Raw genomic sequence first — 19,724 nt, 5'->3', positions numbered from 1 at the left:
TGCCTAGAATCTCACTAACAAAATTCTAACCTAGGTTTCTAATTTGACAATGAAAAAAAATTACTAATTCAACTAACTTGTGCCCACATGTAAAATATAAAAAATGTTACAACATTCAAAATTAATGAAAAAAACAATGGTTAAACATTTTTTTCATAATATCTTCATGAGTTGCCCTATCATGAGTATAAATTAAACAATTTGTCATAGTATTGAATTGGAATATGTTATTAGCATTCGTATCAGCTTGTGCAAAAATTCCTATATATTTTAACTTAAGAACCTATTTTTTCTATTTTACATACTCACTTTTCAAAACACTCCAGATTAGATTATCTATTTTATACTACATTTCATTAAAATATTAATTTTTCTTTATTTTTTTAATTGTTTCTCTTTTTTCACACATAACAATCACCGTCCATTTTTCTCCTTCATCCTCTAGATACGTTAAAAAAGAATAAACAATTAAATAAAAATGAATAGTGTCAGTGTAAATTTACACAATTACTATAACAAATTAGTAAATTTACATAATTATACACGGACTAATGTGAGTCATTTTTAGGCAAAACTGTGTAAATTCTATACAATTTTCTATTATACATGGACTGATGTGAATGCTTATTATTCTTATTGTTATTGGTAGCATTATAGCTCATGCTAGTTGCCATCAGCTTTTGCTCCCCATAATCTTTGGTACCAATAAATTCATGAAGTCAGGGACAAAAAACACAATAAAATCAAACTGTTCATTTAGGGATGATGTTGGTGTAAGGCTGTAAAATGAACCAAATTGTTTATGAACAACTAAATCTTGCTTCGGGAAAAAACTTGTTCATGTTCGTTTGTTTAACAAACAAGTCAAACTCAAACACAATTTAGGCTTAACTTTTCAACAAGCCAAGGTCAAACATAACAATGTGTTCGTGAACAAACTTGCGAACATGCATGCTTGATTTAGGCATATTATTATATTTTTATATGTATATTTTTCCAAAAATATACTTATATAAACTTGATAATAGATAATGTAAGTTTGTAACTAGGTTCATATAATATCAAATTCGTATTTATAGTTTACTGATAATATAAACATTTCATTTGTAATAAAATGCATAGATTTGTGAAGGGGTAAGAAATTTTAACCATGAATTCATTATATGTGGGTAAAGAATAGGTAAATCAAGTAGCTCATGAACAAGTTCGAGCTTGTTCAACAAAAAAAAAATGAATCAAGTTCAAGCATGTAATCTTGTTAGGTAATGAGTTTGAGTTCGGCTAGTGTTTAAAATAAAATAAAGTTCTAATTTTCTTTTGGATAAATACTTTGATAATAGAAAATAGTGGAACATCTACCATACGAGCACCAGTGGTCTAGTGGTAGAATAGTACCCTGCCACGGTACAGACCCGGGTTCGATTCCCGGCTGGTGCATTGTTTTTGCAAAGTCCTTTTTTGATAGTGCTGTCTAAACAAACAAAAGTTACAAAACTGGGAGTCTCAGTTATAAAGTATAAATTAACAATTGACAAATCCTTTCCATTTTGGTGATTTGTGAATATATTCACAAGGCAACTTAATGTTCTAGCAGTGGTGTCTAAACAAACAAAACTGAGAGTCTCAGTTATAAAATATAAATTAACAATTGACAAATCCTTTCCATTTTGGTGATTTGTGAATATATTCGCAAGGCAACTTAATGTTCTAGCTTCAAGCCCAAAAAAGAACTTAGTTTTATAGTTACTTTTGCCAACTGCCAACTTGCTTTATTTGGATGAATTATACTTATGCAAACTTCATTTATAAGTTGTGAGTTCATTATCTAACTTCAATTTTACCTTGCAAACTTGAACCCTCTAAAATTCCAAATCCTAACATGAGCAATACTGCTCTGCAACTCACTTGGACAAGGACTAATTACTAGCAACAGTCACTCCAGTATGACTGCCACAGAACTTGAGCAGCTCCACTGTAGTGAAGAAACAAAGAGCATCAACAATTGCACAAAGCTCATTAAACAGCCCCATTATCCAAGACTCCCATAGAATGGTCCTGGATCTACTAGCTCCAAGCTTCTGGAGCAGTTACCATGATTTACTTTTTGCTTTTTAGGAAAACATTTTACGTTCAAACCAACAGAAGGTAAAAGGAGTCCACTTTGCGGACATTGGAGGATCACTTTTAAGGCTTCTCAAATGTACGTTTTCATTTAGCAGCAGAGCTGCTATCTTCACTGAGTCAATCTTTAAATCATACCAATGATGCTCAATTATACATTTATAATAAATAGCAATAACTTCGAAAACATATCAACAAAATATACTGGAGGAAATTAAACAAAAGTAACAAGAAAGAGAGCACCTGAGACAGAATCCGTGGCCATAGGTACCAAAAAATTGAATGTTCAGTGCTAATTGCATACACAAAATTATGCTAACTGCATACACCTGAGACAGAATCCATGGCCCTAACATACACAAATCAATCTTAGCACATTTTAAAATTTTAGATATTATTAGAGTGCAATTAGCTAAGCTTTATATATCCAACCTTCATTTCTGAATTTTGAGTCCCTAAACAAAGGACAAGCCCATTTTTGAGATTTAAATTGATCACTGAAATTGCAGGAGAGACTATAATATTGCTCCTCCATGCAAGATTTTCATTGAGCAACAGAATATTACAATGGCCATAAAAATCTCTCTTCCCATATACAGATGTGCTATACTCACCGAGTTGATCTTGAATTCATACAAAGAATTCTCATCATACATCTCTATCTGAGGGGAAAAAATAACAAAAGAAACTTTATAAAAAAGATAAATACATTAAAGCTAGGAGAGTGAACAGTGGTGAGGCAAAGAGCCTGGCCTCAAATCTTTGATCCGAACAATATGCAAGAGAATTTGATGCATCTAACCATTACTAATCAACCATGCCGGATTTTTGACAACTCAAACTCATGTTTACAGAAGTTGGTAGGCCAAGCTACTCACAATTCTACATACAATTCCTACACACGTGCCCATTTTTTATCTTTAATTTTGATTACAGAATGCAAACTTGAACCCTCTGGAATTCCCAATGGAGGATCTATACAAGAACAATTATCGACTGTGTATAGCTCCCACTCTTTAATTCCACACTTCTCCAAAGCAAAAGCTAATTTCCCCCTTTCCCTATCATTTGGGTATGCTCCGTCTGGACTAGCAAGCACTGCCCCAGTATATGACTGTCCTGCAACTCGAGCAGCCCCGCTATAATGAAACAAAGCCCAGCCAAGATCATCAGATACATCCACAATGGTCCAAAACTCATTTGAAACTACCCCATTATCTAAGACACTGAAGTAGAACGTCCCAGGTATTTTGCCTCTCTTAACCCGATACCTTCGCCTCCTCCAAACCATCTTACCTTCTAAGGTTTTTACTTGAAAAACAGGCTCATACCAAAATGACCCTTTTGCTTTTCCCCTATAGAACAGCTGGTACTGGCATGGAAATTGATCATAAGCTGGGTTCTGACCTGCCACAACACGCCAACTCCAATTCAAACTTCCCAACCAGCCAACAAAGAGATCTTCGGCTGTTTCATGACACAAGTCCTTCCCTTGAAATTTCACCATTGGAGCCACACACGGCTTTTCAGGGATCTTTGCATCTAGTTCAAGACAATTGTGCTTCTGCAGCACACACAAAGAAAATGCTTCTAGATTTGGACTTTCATACGAAGCAATACACCGATAATTACACACTTGGTCCACCGGACTGCACTGGTTCAAGCACTGAAGAGCTTTCCTACAATTAGGATCCAAGAGGCAGTTTAGTATCTGAGGCCCACAGTTCTTTATCATACAGTTCAGTGTAGAAAATCCCTTTGATCTCAGATTCTGTAGAATAGGGACTGGCCTTACATAAGCATTGATTATAACCAGCAAACAGAACCTTATATCATCAGAATTATGCCGGTCCCATGCCTCTGAGACAGTCCGGACTACTTCTTCTGAATCATTTATTTTCTTTGACTCAGAAAATCCAACTATTTTGTCAAATATGTTTCCTCTTCTTTCAGTGTGAACATAAGATCCTCCTAATTTGTTTGTCACATTTGGGGAGGAGTCAAAGCAGATTACATTTTGGATAGATTTACTACTGTTCTGTATCCACATAGCAGATTCTTGTTTTGTAACAGCCACAATAATCAAAATATCTGCACGGCTTAATTCCCGCTGGAGACCCATAGCACTTTCATCATCAGCTTGACAAACATTGTCAGTAAAAACAAGCATTTCATACCCCTCATCGACCCATTTCAGCCGCTTCGCCTGTTTATAAAGAGAGGGCCAGAAAATTGTCAAACTCTTCCTAAACAATTATGCCTGTCAAAAAAAAGATAAAAACAAAGCAAAACAAAACCAGAAAAAACCATACAACAAGTCTAAAGAAAAGTGGGGGATTGGGGGGAGTGATTTTCTGGGGTCAATTATGGATCAAATTAGTCAAGGTAGGTCACATGTATTCTTTTCTGCCATTAAATGAGGTGTTGGGAGGGAATCTAAATGCAAGAGTAGTAAATAATCACCATGGCCCCCCATGATTCTTGTTTCTGAGCACCTATAGTTTCTATGAACTTCATGTGGGAGTTCTCTCAGCTAGTGAAGGCCACATACACATCATTTCCTCGTCCTTTAACTCTTCCATCAATCTCCAAAGTACATAATACTATTGCTCTTGATGCCTTTCCCATAATCAAAAAACCTTCTCCCCAATTAACTACAACATATTTTTTTGCCAAGCCTTGTGGATTAGTAGAATATGCCTTTCACACTAACTTGTACATTACATTATTTTAGAATATATATATAATAATGTCATGTCAAGAATTTTGTTACTCAATTTTAGGATATATATATATATATATATATATACATATATATCATGGCGTACACCTCCTTGTGAGAAGAAGATATATGCACCGGATGCATGGTATACCACTGGAACTCCTCCAATTTTAGATACCTATCATCAACTATCAAATTATATATATATACATATATACACACACACACATATATATTAGTGTATAGTGCATACATACAGGCGTGTATTAAATTTAAAAGTGAATACATACAGTGTGGAGCATGACGTCAAGCCAGGGAGCATTTTTGAGAGGGCTGAGGGATCCCTCACCCACGAGTGCCACTATTCTCACCGGCGGCTCTGTCACCGCAGTACTACTGCTCTCTGTCTCTTTTGCTTCTTCTTCTTTCGAAACCGCTCTCCTCAACGCCAACGGCAAAATTGTAAACTGAGAGGGAGCGGTTTTATTATGAAACGGAGGTAGTAAACCGGTTCGAGAGGTGGCGAACCGGTTGGTTCGTAATCGTAGAGGAAGACAAGAACCGGGTTTGGGTTTTGATGAAAGCAGAGGCAGTAGATGTAGAGTAGCTGCTGCTTCCACAGCCATCTGCTTTATGCTGTTTAAGTTAAGACTACTGTTAAGTGTTAACTCCAAAGCTGAGAGAAGAAGAAGATATGGAAAGAAAAGAAATCTCTGGAAAAACAAAATAATAATATAATAATAAGGTAACAAAAACGAATCGTCGTCGTTTTGCCTCCAAATCAGGTAACCTTTTTGAGATTTTGACTTTATCAAATACTGAAAGTTCAAATATTTAGAGTGCAGTTGAAACTGAATTTTTTTTTTGGGTTGAAACAGTACCATGGTAAAAAAAAAAAAAAAAAAAAAAAAAAAAGACTATGAATGGTAGTAAAAATAATCTAAATAGTAAAAAAAATTGTCTTTGTATTCAATCAATACAAGATTATATTACTAAAATGAAGCTTCATCAATCACAATTTATCACATTGCATTATTGTTTTTTACTTTTGTTTTATTCTAGTCTTTAAAACATTGCTCCCAAAAAATATATAATTAAAAAATGACCAAATTTTCTTGGGTTTTAATTGGTTGAACTAATACAAATATATTATCGTTGAATAATTATAAAAAAAACCTAAGTTCGAATTCCACTAACTCCAAAAAGAAAATAATTTATGTATTGAGTCAATGATAAAAATCAGTAATAATAAAAAGGATTTTATAGGTTTAAAATATACCGTAATCTCCCCAAGTCTTACTTTTATCACTGCTCTAGTGACACTTGACATCATATAGATGATGTGACTTAACAAAAATTTATCTAACACTTATTTTTAAGATAAACTTATATGACACTAACCTTTCGATTATTAACAACAAATCAACAATAGATGATACGACTATTATGAAAATAAAATTCAACATGAATTTCCAAAATAAAAATTTTGAAATGAAATGGGCCAAATGAAAACAACCCAAATTTTAAGGGCCGAAAGTGTATTTTAGATTTTTTTTTTTTAACAAGTTCGATGCAGTGTCTAATTACTGTGCAACTGTGTAAGATCTACATATTATGAAACAAATTATGCATGTTATAGGTGCATGTTACTCCTAATTTCTCCTTCTTATCAGATATGTTAAGTATGAGTATAAAATACATGATTAAAGAGACGTGAAATATCTTGACCTTGAAATGGCTTAATGAGGTATAATCAATGGAATTCATTGAAATCGAATACCTTTGAGAAATTGCAGCTTACCAGGAAGCTGAAATTTCACAAGTACTCTCAACTGAATTCCCTGACCAAGATTATAGCATTTCTTGAACAGGACTTTTGAACCGATTTCTAGCTGAATTCAAGACCATAACCGAAATAATTGACTTTAGACTGTGCACGCTCCAAGTTAATGTATTGATTTCACAAAAATCAATTATCAATTTCAGTTCCATCAATTCAATCATTCACGGCCATATTTTATACTTGACATGGTCTGAATTTGGTCCCCAAAAATGCACAAGCCAACTGCATTGTACATAGCCATCAAAATTACATGTTCCCCCCCTCAACTTTTGGAAGTTTATCTCCAAACTCCAACTCCAATATACTTAGCACAAAAAAAGCTAACAGCTGAACAAGTAATTTGCTAGACACCCCCCCCCCCCCCTTTTTTTTTCTCTCCTGAGTTCCAAAAAGAGGTACAAGCATGTTACTTGTACGAGAATTCAGTATGAAACTCCTTTTGAAACTGTTCCTGAGATTGGGATTTTGCTGCCAACACAACATCATCCAGAAATCCCCTTTGTGGAAACTCCTTAGGCACAAGAGACCGATATATTTCAAAATTTTCGGCAGCTTCCTTCTTTTTATCCTGTAGACTGTAGATAATTCCCTGTCATAAGTTCCCATAGTTAGCTATATCCAATGATTGCTTAACAACCATGCAATTAACTTCGATTGTATTAAAACAGATAATGAACACTATTCTTTGGCATTGATACTTCTTTCTTTACCCCCTTAATGATGTAAGAACTTGGATTGAAAACAATCAACCATTCCCAAGTGAAAAACTACACTATTCCTGTAACAACTAGTAGCCCACCTTTTCCATTCAACCAAGAAATGAATCACACACAAAATTGTAAGAAAACCAAATTCATCTGCTAAAGTGTAGATCTCAAGAATCAAAACATGGTTGCATAACAAGCAACAACCCCAATTAGGCAATTACCAATAATAATTTTTTTTTTTTTTTTTTTAAATCCAGCTTTGAAAAATGTACCACAGCAAATCCCCACACAGACAGGTAAAGTGCAACTTACCTCTGCCAGTGGGGGTCCCAATTAGTCTGATTTATTGTGCTTTAAAGGTTGAGAGAGAGAGAGAGATGGTGGGTTAAAAAAAAATGAGACTTACAATTTACAAGAAGTGACATGTCTATGTTAAATTATATTTCATGATGATAATATGCTATTTGAACTAGTAAGAAATTTGGATGATGCTTGGTGAGAATTGAGAAGTAGCATGTATTTGCTAGAATGTCTACACCGAATACTCACTGATCATGCTACCTTAACTTACCACCAAAAATCATGAGATACAGGACCAAATCTTAGGTGCCCATCTGGGGTGTAGACAACATGATTCACGAAATCAATAAAAAACGACAGATCCAAACCACAAACTTTTAACCATAAAGGAAACCTATAGAGAACATTTCATTTTAAATTTAACCAGATACTAACGAACAGCAGTGAGCAAAAAGTGTGAACACACCTGGCACAAATAAGGCCGAAAATCTCGAGGATTCTCATTAACCAGATCTTGAAATTTCTTCAAGCCTTCATCCAGTTCCCCCTGCAAGGCATACCAGTAAACATATTTTGAAAATGACAGAGACTTTCTGAATTTGAATGACAAGGTTCCACCAATTAACATTATATTCTTATTTGCAATGACTCCAATTTAAAAGATGAATTTGCTTCTTAAAGTCATGCAAGCACTATAGAATGATATAATTTCATTTGGACATCCAAGCACCCCCCCACCCCCACCCCCACCTGCAGTTGATGGATCTCAAAATTTAAGCAGCTAAGATTTATTACAATTCACCTTTACAACATGCATTTGTGCAATTAGAATTTTTATATCCCTCTCCTCAGTGACTCTTTTTTCACGTTGTGCAATTTCTAGAGCCTTATTAAGCATCTCAAAGACGGCTGGGCCTTCAAGGTTTTTGTGCATCACCAATGCAAGACCCTGTAGTAAGAAGACAGCTGTAAGTTTTACTGCTAATGAGTTTAGACCTCTAAACAAGTCAGAAATACCAATATACATTTACAAATCTGTTACAGTTTATGCATATTCTACATAAATATGGCTTGAATGAATAACCACCCATAATGCTTTTGAAGCAACGAAACATTTATTTTCTGATATCCACAACAATCACCATTCCCATTTCAAAGCACAAATAGCCCACAGCGATTTCCAGATGTCATTTTGCATACTGTCTGCAGACTGGCCTCACTAATATAATAGCTCTTGTTGCTAAATTTCAAAATAGAATCACTACCAAGGGCCACTAGATTTCAGACTGCTATTTGCCTGGTTGTCATAAGACAATTTGCTTATAAATAATTCTAAAATATCAATAGTCCAGTCATCAGAGAAATTGTAGGTGCCAACAGCTATAAGAGATTAGTTAGTTCAATTGCCAACCAGATAATGTAGTTGTAGCTTGGATAGGTTCATTGGACAGGAGAACTCCAAGTATAATCAATGATATACATAAATAAATGCGTGTGTGTGTGTGTGAATATTTATACGAACAAATACATATATTTTGATAAGAATTTATCAATAAAAATAAAAGGGGACACCAAAGGTACACAGGCTATGTATGAGGTCACCTACAGAATACAAATGCAAAAAATCCAAGTACATTAAAAAATATGGACCACTACATTGACATCCAATGAAAGAGCTGTAAAAACCAGAAGCATTGGTTATTTTAAAGGAAGCTCAATCCATTCAAAAGTCTGAGAATTTCTTTTGTGCCATAAAGTCCACATTAGACAAAGATTCAAACCTTGTTTCTGTACCCTGGCTTACATCTCCAACAAGAAAGTAGATCAGCCACCATCGTCCTTCATTGTCTCAATCAAGAAACATAAGTATCACAACACAGTGACTTGTTGGCCATGGTTGGGCCTCATAAATCATTTTGGCATCAACAAAAAAACTGATTTCTGCTCAAAGTTGCTCTGAAATGCATCCATCCACCCCTAAAGGTTTTATTTTTCATTTTGACATGTATTTGCTCCCAAATATTTTGCCTCAAGTTCAATCTCAAGGTAATAAATAATAATTCTTCAGGGAAAAGGAGGCAAAGATTTTGATGAACTGGGTCTAAAACTCATATGATTACCACAGTCTAGAACGAGACCCATTGTACAATGAACAAACATTTTCTCATTTTCAGATCATGCATATCAAAATGGTGAGAAGCCAGTTTCTTTTCAAAATTGGTGGGGAAAATCACTATAATTATAATAGTGGCAAGAGCAATTCAAAGCAATCCTTGTTGGAACAGGCTTCAAGCCTTCTATAATGTCAAGTAGTTTCTGCTATTCATTAAATGATAAATATTAAGAGAAAATCACAGCAAAATACCGGTGCCAACACATCAGATTTGCAATTTGAATTGTTGATGTACTGTGACTTTGTTATTTCTTCGCATGTTGTAAAAATTCACAAACAGACCAATGACAGAAAATATATCTACTTAAAGTTAAAACTCCCTCAACACAAGTATATGAACTACAAATTAAAGTACATAAGTGATGTATCCGATTGATTCTGTACATAAGCAACTAATTATAAACCTATCTATTTACAAAGCCAAAGTATGTCTTAAGCATGAAAATGTGAAAATTTCCAACCAAATGGAAAAACAAAACAAAATAACCAAGAAACATACATGCAATGCTCTAAGCAAGAGAGGCCTCTCCTTCAAGATTTCCTTGAACAATCTCTTAGCCTTACTCAACTGCCCCATAGTCTCATAACAAAGTGCCATCAAAAGCCTCCACTCAACCTCGTCAGGCTCTTCATCAATCAATCGCTCCACATACTTCACAGCTTCCTTGGTCTTCCCTCTCCTCATTTTCTCATACAAAACCACCTTCAAAGCCTCAACATTTCTTGGTTCCGTCTCCAAAACTTTCTCATACATATCCTCTTCTTCAATTTTCCCTTCATGGGCATCTCTCTTTTCCTCCATTTTTGCACTAGAACTACTTGCCTGAGAAGGCAGTGCTATAGCTACACCATTTCTAAAGCAACCCATGAAAATAAATGACCCAATAAGAAAAAGCACTATCTTTTCTGATAAAAAGTCAGAGAATTTTTTCTGGGGTGGGAGATTATAGTCCAAATTTGAGAGCTTTGAAGTGGGTGTGGTAAAATTGGGGGATATAGAGGAGGGTGTAAGGAGGTGAGAGACTCTTGAAGATACATGAAGTTTGGTTAGTACAAATGGAAGCCTTGGATGATAGAGTGGTCTGTGTAGGAATGGTGGTGGTGATGATGACTTGGGTGATTTGCAGAGCTTGTGGTTAAGGAACCTGGGGTAGTGAATTTCTGTTTGAGAGTACAGAGAGCAAGTAGTGATTGAACCCATTATAGAGACAAGCTGAAAAAATTGAAAAAACAGAAGCTTTTAGAAGAGCACAGCAAGACTGCCCATTGAAAACCCTGAGGTTTTGAACCTCAGACAGAGAGAGGCTTTCGGTTTTGGCCGTTTTACTGCAGTGTGACTGAGTTTGTGACCATCAATTGCGTCAAGTGTTTGTTTGATGGTTTTTATTTGGAGAATAAACTCGGTCCGTATGTGGCGTAAAAAGGCCACTATTATGCCCACCAATAATGATTTGACATGTCATATTTTTGCAAATAAAAGACTAAGCTCTTTCAAACTAAATCAAATCATCTTCAATACAAAAAACCAAATCCACACTTCTTCTTTAAATAGAGATGCTGCCGAGAATCTCCGGTTACGACAATTAGAGGTGGAGGACAATTAGCGGTGGAGGAAGTGGACCACAGAGGAACCTTTAAGGGTGCCGCTGGCAACCCTCCAAACCTAAGGTGGATGCTGCCTAAGATAATATCGATCTCTCAATCCGTAAGAACAGAAGCCATCAATCTTTCTGTGGTGGAATTTTACCATCAACTACATGAAAAAAAGTTGGAAAGAACAAAACCCACAAAATCAAATCTAAAAAAAGCTACTCCAGCAGTAAGATTTTAAAAAAAAATCTTTGATTTTTGAGTTGGGTTTTAATCTGGGTTGGCAACTCAGGGAGTGGTTGTTGAAGTGAGCTTTTATGGGTTGGTGTTATGGTGCCATTTGGTTGTTAAAGTGGGCTCATGTGAAACAGAGAGAAAGGGAGCTAGTGAGAGAGAGAAGCGAGTTTCTAAGCTAGTAACAGTGGTTGCAGGTGGCAGGAGTCATGGAGCTTGGTTGACAACTGGAGATGAGGGAGCTTGAGAAGATCGGCTATAGGGTTGGTTTGATTAGAGAGAGAGGAGGTTTTGTGCAGAACAGATGTGAATAGTGATTCAAAATAGTAAGTTAGGAACGATTTGAAAGATTTAAGAAAAGTAACATCTTGAGTTTTAGAAACTCGAGATCCATATTAGAACTCGAGTCCAAAAGACTCGCGTTGCGAGTGTGAAAATGCCACATAGATCTCGAGTCTTTAAGACTCGAGTTTCATGCAAAAAAAATTTAACCTATAGTGGCGTTTTTAATCCTTACAGTGACGTTTTAAAACCCTATAGCAGCGTTTTCTTACAAAAAAAAATTTATAAGTACCAGGTTTAAGGAGCCCTATAGTGGCGTTTTTAAGCTCTATAGTGAAGTTTTTAAGCCCTATAGCGGTGTTTTTCTGCAATTTATGGAAATCAAGTCTTTAAAACTTGATTTTCATGTCGATTTTTTTCTCGCTTTGAACCCATTCTCTTACAAATCGAGACTTAAAAACTTGAGTTTTATTTTAGAACTCAAGATGCTAGTTTTCAACATTGTTTTGAAACGTGACAACTAACTAAATTTTTTAATATTTATTGTTATTTAGAAAAAAAATTCGAGAGAGAGCCGAAGCAGATGTTTGTTGCCTTATTGGTGAGCCTTGCAAAAATATAACGTGGCACATTATTATTGGAGGGCGTAATAGTAGCTTTTTATGCCACATCCAAACCGAATTTATATGCTTTTTTTTTAGCTTATGTTTATTTGACATGCTTTCTTTAAATTACACCTTTTTTGGATTATTTTTTTTTTTGGCCTTTAATTCTATATTTTAATAAAAAGGAAAAAAAAAACTGATTTTTTTGACTATTTTTTATTTTTTTATTTTTTTTATGATAAGAAACTAGTAACTTTTATTTAAACGAAGATAACATCGTTACATTATGAGTCACATTAAACTCAACCATAGAAGGTGTTTCCTCTATCCAAGTTACAATTTATATATATATATATATTATGTATATACGAGGTTGGTCACATAGTCGTGATTTACGAACAGGCCATATATGAAAGAGAAATATTTCTCTTTCTCTTTCGTGGAAGAATAGGATATCATGTCAAGCGAGTCCGCCGTTAGGTCAAGGGAAGAAGATGATGCATTACAGCGGAGTACGAAGAAAGTTAAAGAGAGTTATCACGATAGAGACTCACCAGAACAACCTTCTTCGGATCGGGGTGGGGGAGGAGGGTCTTATAAGGAAAAGTTAATAGGACTTAACCCTAGTGCATTTGAACATAAGTTTGCCTTTGAAAATGACATGGACACTGAGGTGGAGTCAGATGCTGATGAAGAGGACTTGCCTCTAGAGGAGGTGGTGGTTAAACTATTTGGAGCAAGGAAAGCCGGAATACGCGCTGCCTAGAATAATGCGCTGATTGTCAAGGTGTTCGGCAAAACAATAGGTTACCATTACCTTATCGCAATCCTAACCAGCCTTTGGAAGCCAGGGGGCAAGATGGCCTGCATAGCTTTTGGCCATGATTTTTTCCTCATTAGGTTCTCGCTTAAGGAAGATCATTTGAGGGTGCTGAGGAATGGCCCATGGTTTGTGGGTGGGCATTATCTCTCCATCAGACGGTGGGAGGTCAACTTTAAACCGTCATTAGCAAATCTTTCTGCAGTAGCGGTTTGGATTCGCCTTCCGGAATTACCCATAGAATACTATGAAGAATCAGTTTTTCGAGATATTGGGAGAGCCATAGGGCCAGTTCTCAGAGTTGACACTTATACTACATTGGAGGTCAGGGGGAAGTTTGCACAGCTTTGTGTGCAAGTGAACCTTGATGAACCCATTGTGAAGACTATCGAGGTCGGTGGGATCAAGCAGATAGTTCAATATGAGGGTATTAGCTCCCTCTGCTTCTCATGTGGTAGAGTGGGGCACAAAGCTGAAGGTTGCCCTTACAAGGTCCAACGGCCGGTGCAGGCCCAGGAAGAAGTCGGAACAGAGAATCAAACATGCACGAGCAAGTCTACAGCTCAAGCCGGACCTGACGAAAGTCAGTTTGGCCCCTGGGTTCTTGTTGCACGTAAAAGGAAACTAGGAAATAAGGGAAGTAAAGTATTAGATTCTCAAGCCCAAACTAGCATGGCTGACCAAAGTCTAATAAAGCCCAACAGTACATTGAGCCTAACAACGGGCTCTGTTTTCTCTGGCCTAGACACAAACAAAAAACCCCTACTCACCTTTAGTTGACCATGCATTTGAGATGCCGAGTCTTGATTGTGATAGATCATCTATCAAGCCTGACTTGTCCAAACCAAAAAGTTATGCCACTAGAAACAAAGAAATAGGTAGGAGCTAGAAATTCAGGCCGAGCCAGGCTGAGAAGACCGGTCAGAAAACAACACGCCTAAAAATCACCTCGGAATGGAAGATGGTAGAGCCTAATCCATCGGAGTTTTTGCCAATGCCGGCAGCCGAGAAGAGAATACCAAGTGATTCTAGATCGTCCACTACTTTCAAGGGCTTCAAAGCTGGAGGTTCATGCTCGAATAGACATCCGACGGTGGATCAGGTACCGGAGTCTATTTTTAATGTGCAAGCTGTGAGTAAAGCACACAGGGATGTGGAGATGGGTTGCGCTAGCTCTGGTAATAAGGAAATTGAGACCCAACCTCAGCTACAGTATGAACTTTAGCGGCGTCCACCTTTTGAAATCCCTAAGTGCAACGCATCTATAAAGGGGAAAATCATATCTATTCCCACGGGGTTGCTAAGAAGAATTGATCCCGCTCTCCGGCCTAATAAATTGGGCAAGGCTAATGAAAGGAAGGGGAATATGACTTGGAGGATCATAATCAGCTGGAGGAGGTTGATGGACTTCACCGATCTGAGGAGATTGAAGCAACCGAGGTATCCATGCAAGTTGAGCAAGGAGGTGCTATTCCTTTTCCCCTTTGCTAATTGTTTGGTGTTCTCTCTGTTTAATTTTATCAATGAATATGCTAATTTGGAATTGTAGAGGGGCCACCTTTTGTGATGTTGTTAATGATTTGATTCATTTGTATTCCCCTGCTATCATGATTGTGGGTGAGACAAAAGTTTGTGGTGAGAGAGTTAATAGGATCGCAGGTAGATTAAATCTTGATGGGGCTATATTTGGGAACTCCATTGGTCTTTCTAGAGGGTTATGGATTCTTTGGGATTCCGACCAAGTTGAAATCTCGGAATTAGCTTCCATTGAGCAAGAAATTCACGTGATTGTTAATTCAGCTTCAAAACCTCTGTGGCTTCTCTCAGCAATTTATGTCAACCCTCGGTTGGCCGAAAGACGCCTTTTGTGGGAGAATTTGGAATCTATGGCAAGTCTTTACTCTTTGCCATGGGTTATTGCAGGCGACTTCAATGAAGTGCTCATAGGGGAGGATAAGTTTGGCGGTAATTCAGTTAATATTCGCAGAGCCCTTCGGTTCCAAGACTGTTTGAACACTTGAAGAATGATTGACATCGATTTCTCTAGGCCTCACTATACCTAGTCGAACCACCGCCCTCTTTCCCAACTTGTCCAGGAGAGAATAGACAGGGTGTTTGTGAATGCTGAATGGAATTCTATCTTTCCTGAATCAGCTGTGCTCCATTTGGAAGAAACCCACTCAGATCATTACCCAATAAAAGTGTGCTTTGAGGTAATTGGTGGGGTTCAGTTTCCTAGGCCGTTTCGCTTTCAACCTATGTGGCTTTCACATCCAACTTTTCCGGAAGTAGTTCGAAATGCCTGGACAAGTTCTACCTCCTTTCATCAAGCAATGTCAAACTTCTCATCTAAGACGACCAGTTGGAACAATAGCCAATTTGGCAATCTTTTTCATAGAAAGAAAAGTATTCTGGCCAGACTTAAAGGAATTTAAGATTGCTTGTCTCAAAGACCCAACTCCTTCCTAATTGACTTGGAAGGTAAGCTTAGATTGGAATATGCGGAAGTGGCAAAACTCGAAGAGGAGTTTTGGGCTATAAAAGCTCGTATTCTTTGGTTGGTTGAGGGAGATAGAAATACCTCCTTTTACCACACCTCAGCTCTTGTGCGCCGCAAGCGGAACCATATCTTATGTATGAAGGACAGAGTGGGTAATTGGCTGAATGGGGAAAGGGAGATTGCTGGTTTTGTCAGACAAGGTTTCTTGGATCTTTTCACCTCAGGTCACACCAGTGCTCCATTAGCTGCCTGGGACCCCCCTGCTTGGAACATTCATCTTAATGAAGCAGCCTTAAGTCTTTTAGACATCCCGATCACAGACAAAGAAATATCTAAGGGTCTTTGGGCTCTCAAACCTTTTAAAGCCCCAGGCCTGGACGGTCTTCATGCAGGTTTCTTTCACTGCTTCTGGCTGGTTGTCGGGGAATCAGTGAGGAAGGAGGTTAAAAACATTTTCAATTCAGGGGTTGTTCCAGATTATCTAAACCAGACGCTCATCACCCTTATTCCCATGTGCAAAAGGCCTGAATCTCTCTCTATCTTCCGGCCAATCAGCTTGTGTAATACCATCTACAAGATAGTGACTAAGATCATAGTCGGTAGAATTCGGCCTTTTTTGCTTGATTTAATCTCCCCGCTCCAATTAGCTTTTGTTCCTGGGAGGAAAGGTCTTGATAATGTCATTATAGTCTAAGAGCTTATTCACACGATGTCGAAGAAGAAAGGCAAAACAAGGTATATGGCAATTAAACTCGATTTGGAAAAAGCCTATGATCGCCTTGAAAGGAGCTTCATTAAAGATACCTTGAAGCTATTCCATTTCCCCAATCATCTAGTTTCTTTGATTATGAGTTGCGTGTCCACGACGTCTATCTCCACTCTCTTTAATGGGGGGACCCTGGATGCCTTCCATCCATCGAGAGGAATCCGCCAGGGCGATCCTTTATCACCTTACTTATTCATCTTATGCATGGAAGTTCTTGGGGCATTAATTGAGGGTAAGTGCCAAGAGAAACTCTGGAATCCAGTGAGAGCTTCTCAAGGCGGGCCAGCATTCTCTCACTTGTTTTTCGCTAATGATCTTATGTTATTCGCTAAAGTTGACCGGAAAAATTGTGTTACCATTAAGGATGTCTTGGAGTCCTTTTGTGATCTTTCCGGGCAAAAAATTAGTGGTGAGAAGACCCGGGTGTTTTTCTCTCCTAATGTGGATTTGGATATGAGGAATGGCCTCTGTGATGTGTTGGGTTTTAGATCTACCCCTTATATCGGGAAATATCTGGGGTTCCGTATTAAGCATAGAGGGGTCCAACAAGATTTTGGTTTTATCTTGGAGCGTATCCAAAACAAGTTAGTGGGCTGGAAAGCAAACCTTTTGTCTGTTGCAGGGAGGGTTATCCTCATTCAGTCAGTTACCTCCACTATTCCCAACTATGTGATGCAAAGTGTTGCTCTGCCTCCCAAAATTCTTCAAGGAATAGATAAGCTGAATAGGAACTTCATTTGTGGTTCGTCGGAAAATAAGAAGAAGATTCATGTTATTGGTTGACGGAAAATCACAAAAGCAAAAGAGGAAGGTGGGCTAGGTATCCATGCAGCCAAGCCTAAAAACACTGCCCTATTAGCCAAGCTTAATTGGAAGTTTCGTGAGGAGAAGTCTTCTTTATGGGTGAGAGTGTTGGCAAATAAATATCGTACACATGGAAGTAATCCAAGGAGTACAACAGGCTGCTCCTCCTGCTCCCCTACTTGGGCCGGCCTCAAAAAAGGAGTGGACATATTTTCTAAGGGCTCCAAATGGTTAGCTGGTAAGAACAGTCTTCTCTCTCTTTGGTTTGACAAGTGGTTGAGCATAGGCACCTGGAGAAGTCTAATATCAGGTCTTTTAAATAAAGGTGAGGACAATCTTATGTTGAAAGATATCTCCGGTTTTTTTGGGTGGAATTAGGAGGGCTTATCCTTTAAATTCCCTGCACATATTCAACTGGAAATAAAGGCCACCCCTCTTCCGTTTTCTAATCAAGGCGGAGATCGTCTTTCTTGGTTCTCTTCCCCTAATGGTGAATTCAAGCTCAAGGAGGCTTACCGCCTGGCTAATTGGGATGAGAACAATGAGGCAGGCCATTCTTTCAGAGGGGAGTGGGTGTGGAAAGTGCAATCCACCAAGATCAAGTTTTTTCTCTGGCAATGTTGCCATCTTAGTTTACCGGTCCGAGCTATCCTGTCTAAAAGAGGTATGGATATTCCTTTTCTTTGCCCCATGTGTAACAATGCTCCGGAGACAATCTTACACACCTTAAGGGATTGCCCCACAGCACAAGTGCTTTGGAATTCATTAAATCCTCCGATTCAAAGGAGTTTGTTTTATGGAGCTAGTCTGGTGAACTGGCTGAAGCTGAACTGCCAAAGCTCCAAGAACAATTGCATCTCGAGCATTGAATGGAGTATTCTCTTCTCTTTTGCTCTTTGGAGTCTTTGGCTTCACTGAAACAGTATTGCCTTTGAAAGAGCTCATTCCCACCTGGACCTTAAAGCTAAAACGTTGGCCAAAACAATTGAATTTTTTTATATTGGTATTAATGGGAAGCAGATCCGAACCAAACAAAAAATTCAAGTTAGATGGCTTTGCCCTCTTCCAAACTGGTTTAAGCTAAATACAGACGGCTCTTCCTTGGGTAATCTCGGCTTGGCTGGTGGAGGTGGACTCATTAGAAACGAGAAGGGTGATTGAACTAGTGTGGCAACTGAACTTTGGGCACTTAAAGATGGCATTAGATTATGTATTGCTCTCAAGCTACCAGCGGTGGTGATTGAACTTGATTCTAAGCTGGTTGTTGATCTCTTGAAGAAAGATTTGAATAATCCTAATGATAATGATGTTTTGGTGGTTGATTGTAGGAACAAGGATTATTCCCTCTGTTAGGATTCAACATTGTTATAGAGAGGGAAATAAGTGTGCGGATGCTCTCACAAGACGGGGTGCTTTCCTTAGTCAGGATTTTTCCATTTTTCTTGATCCCCCTTCTGATGTTGCTCTTCTTTTTAGCCTTGATGCGACTGGAGCTGTGTATGACCGGTTTGTTTCCTCTATTTTAGAGGCCGGTTAGTTTTCTATTTAATGAAATGTCCTTTAAACCAAAAAAAAAAAAAAAATATATATATATATATATATTTTATGAAAGTAGTATCAAAACTTTCTTTAAAATGATCCATTAACAAATACTATAAAGTCATATATTACAAGACTTTAAAAAAAAAATCATCTCATCTACCTTCGTAACTAAAATGACAATTAAATACTATCAAAAAAGCATTAATTTTGTTTTCCTCTCTTACCCTTAACGGTCAAATTAGTCTCGAACATCAACCAAATTTCCATTTAGATGTGAAATCAAATTTGTTTGACTAAAATGAAAAAAGTTCAAACATAAGTTACCCACATTTTATAAGAGATTTTGGATTCAGTCCGCATCTACATAAAAAACCAATTAGTATCTTAATTTAATAATATGAACAATTATTAGAAGTGAACGTCAAAAGTTGAAACTATCTCTAAGAAAAAAAAAGTCCAAAATATAATTTAGTTTAATTTTTAAAGAAAATTGACTCTTTAAAAAAAAAATTTCATAGTTGTAATTTTATTTAACTTATTTTATAAGATTACTTTCTTTTATGAATTTAGAATTTCTCAACATGCATCTATACTTAGTGCAATATTACACAAGCTAAGGAGGTCATATAGCGTGACAAAATTGGATACAACCTACGAACCTGACACGATACGAAATTAGTAGGTTATGGGTTGAGGTTTAATGAGTTAGTGTCAT

At 37.3% G+C, this 19,724-nt stretch overlaps 3 protein-coding genes and 1 non-coding gene across 4 annotated transcripts; 2 read left to right on the top strand and 2 right to left on the bottom strand.

The window, feature by feature from the left end:
• Positions 1 to 1,366: 1,366 nt before the first annotated feature.
• TRNAG-GCC (transfer RNA glycine (anticodon GCC)) lies at positions 1,367 to 1,437 on the top strand. Its single transcript has one exon. It is a non-coding gene; the product is annotated as a tRNA-Gly (tRNA).
• A 1,174-nt stretch (positions 1,438 to 2,611) lies between these two features.
• LOC126733271 (uncharacterized) lies at positions 2,612 to 5,629 on the bottom strand. The gene is made up of 2 exons (XM_050436501.1): positions 5,134 to 5,629; positions 2,612 to 4,327 (listed from the first exon to the last, which is right to left on the bottom strand). The coding sequence occupies exons 1-2, from the start codon at positions 5,467 to 5,469 to the stop codon at positions 3,017 to 3,019; spliced, it is 1,647 nt and encodes a 548-aa protein (XP_050292458.1). The 5' UTR covers positions 5,470 to 5,629; the 3' UTR covers positions 2,612 to 3,016.
• Positions 5,630 to 6,774: 1,145 nt separating this feature from the next.
• On the bottom strand, positions 6,775 to 11,965 carry LOC126733270 (protein SLOW GREEN 1, chloroplastic). The gene is made up of 4 exons (XM_050436500.1): positions 10,366 to 11,965; positions 8,496 to 8,642; positions 8,160 to 8,240; positions 6,775 to 7,275 (listed from the first exon to the last, which is right to left on the bottom strand). The coding sequence occupies exons 1-4, from the start codon at positions 11,065 to 11,067 to the stop codon at positions 7,093 to 7,095; spliced, it is 1,113 nt and encodes a 370-aa protein (XP_050292457.1). The 5' UTR covers positions 11,068 to 11,965; the 3' UTR covers positions 6,775 to 7,092.
• A 1,471-nt stretch (positions 11,966 to 13,436) lies between these two features.
• Positions 13,437 to 14,177, top strand: LOC126689987 (uncharacterized protein At4g02000-like). Its single transcript, XM_050385136.1, has one exon. The coding sequence runs from the start codon at positions 13,437 to 13,439 to the stop codon at positions 14,175 to 14,177; it is 741 nt and encodes a 246-aa protein (XP_050241093.1).
• The last annotated feature ends 5,547 nt before the right edge of the window (positions 14,178 to 19,724 follow it).

The sequence above is a fragment of the Quercus robur genome, chromosome 6 (genome assembly GCF_932294415.1).
Source record: "Quercus robur chromosome 6, dhQueRobu3.1, whole genome shotgun sequence".
Lineage (NCBI taxonomy): Eukaryota > Viridiplantae > Streptophyta > Magnoliopsida > Fagales > Fagaceae > Quercus > Quercus robur.
This window is presented reverse-complemented; position numbering and strand designations above follow the sequence as displayed.

Coding starts and splice junctions, on each gene's coding strand:
- LOC126733271 (XM_050436501.1), bottom strand. CDS start 5,469: ATGGCTGTGGAAGCAGCAGCTACTCTACATCTACTGCCTCTGCTTTCA. Junction 4,328..5,133: donor TTGACGTCATGCTCCACACT/GTATGTATTCAC, acceptor CTTTATAAACAG/GCGAAGCGGCTGAAATGGGT.
- LOC126733270 (XM_050436500.1), bottom strand. CDS start 11,067: ATGGGTTCAATCACTACTTGCTCTCTGTACTCTCAAACAGAAATTCAC. Junction 8,643..10,365: donor TCTTGCTTAGAGCATTGCAT/GTATGTTTCTTG, acceptor TTCTTACTACAG/GGTCTTGCATTGGTGATGCA. Junction 7,276..8,159: donor TTCGGCCTTATTTGTGCCAG/GTGTGTTCACAC, acceptor AACTTATGACAG/GGAATTATCTACAGTCTACA.
- LOC126689987 (XM_050385136.1), top strand. CDS start 13,437: ATGGCCTGCATAGCTTTTGGCCATGATTTTTTCCTCATTAGGTTCTCG.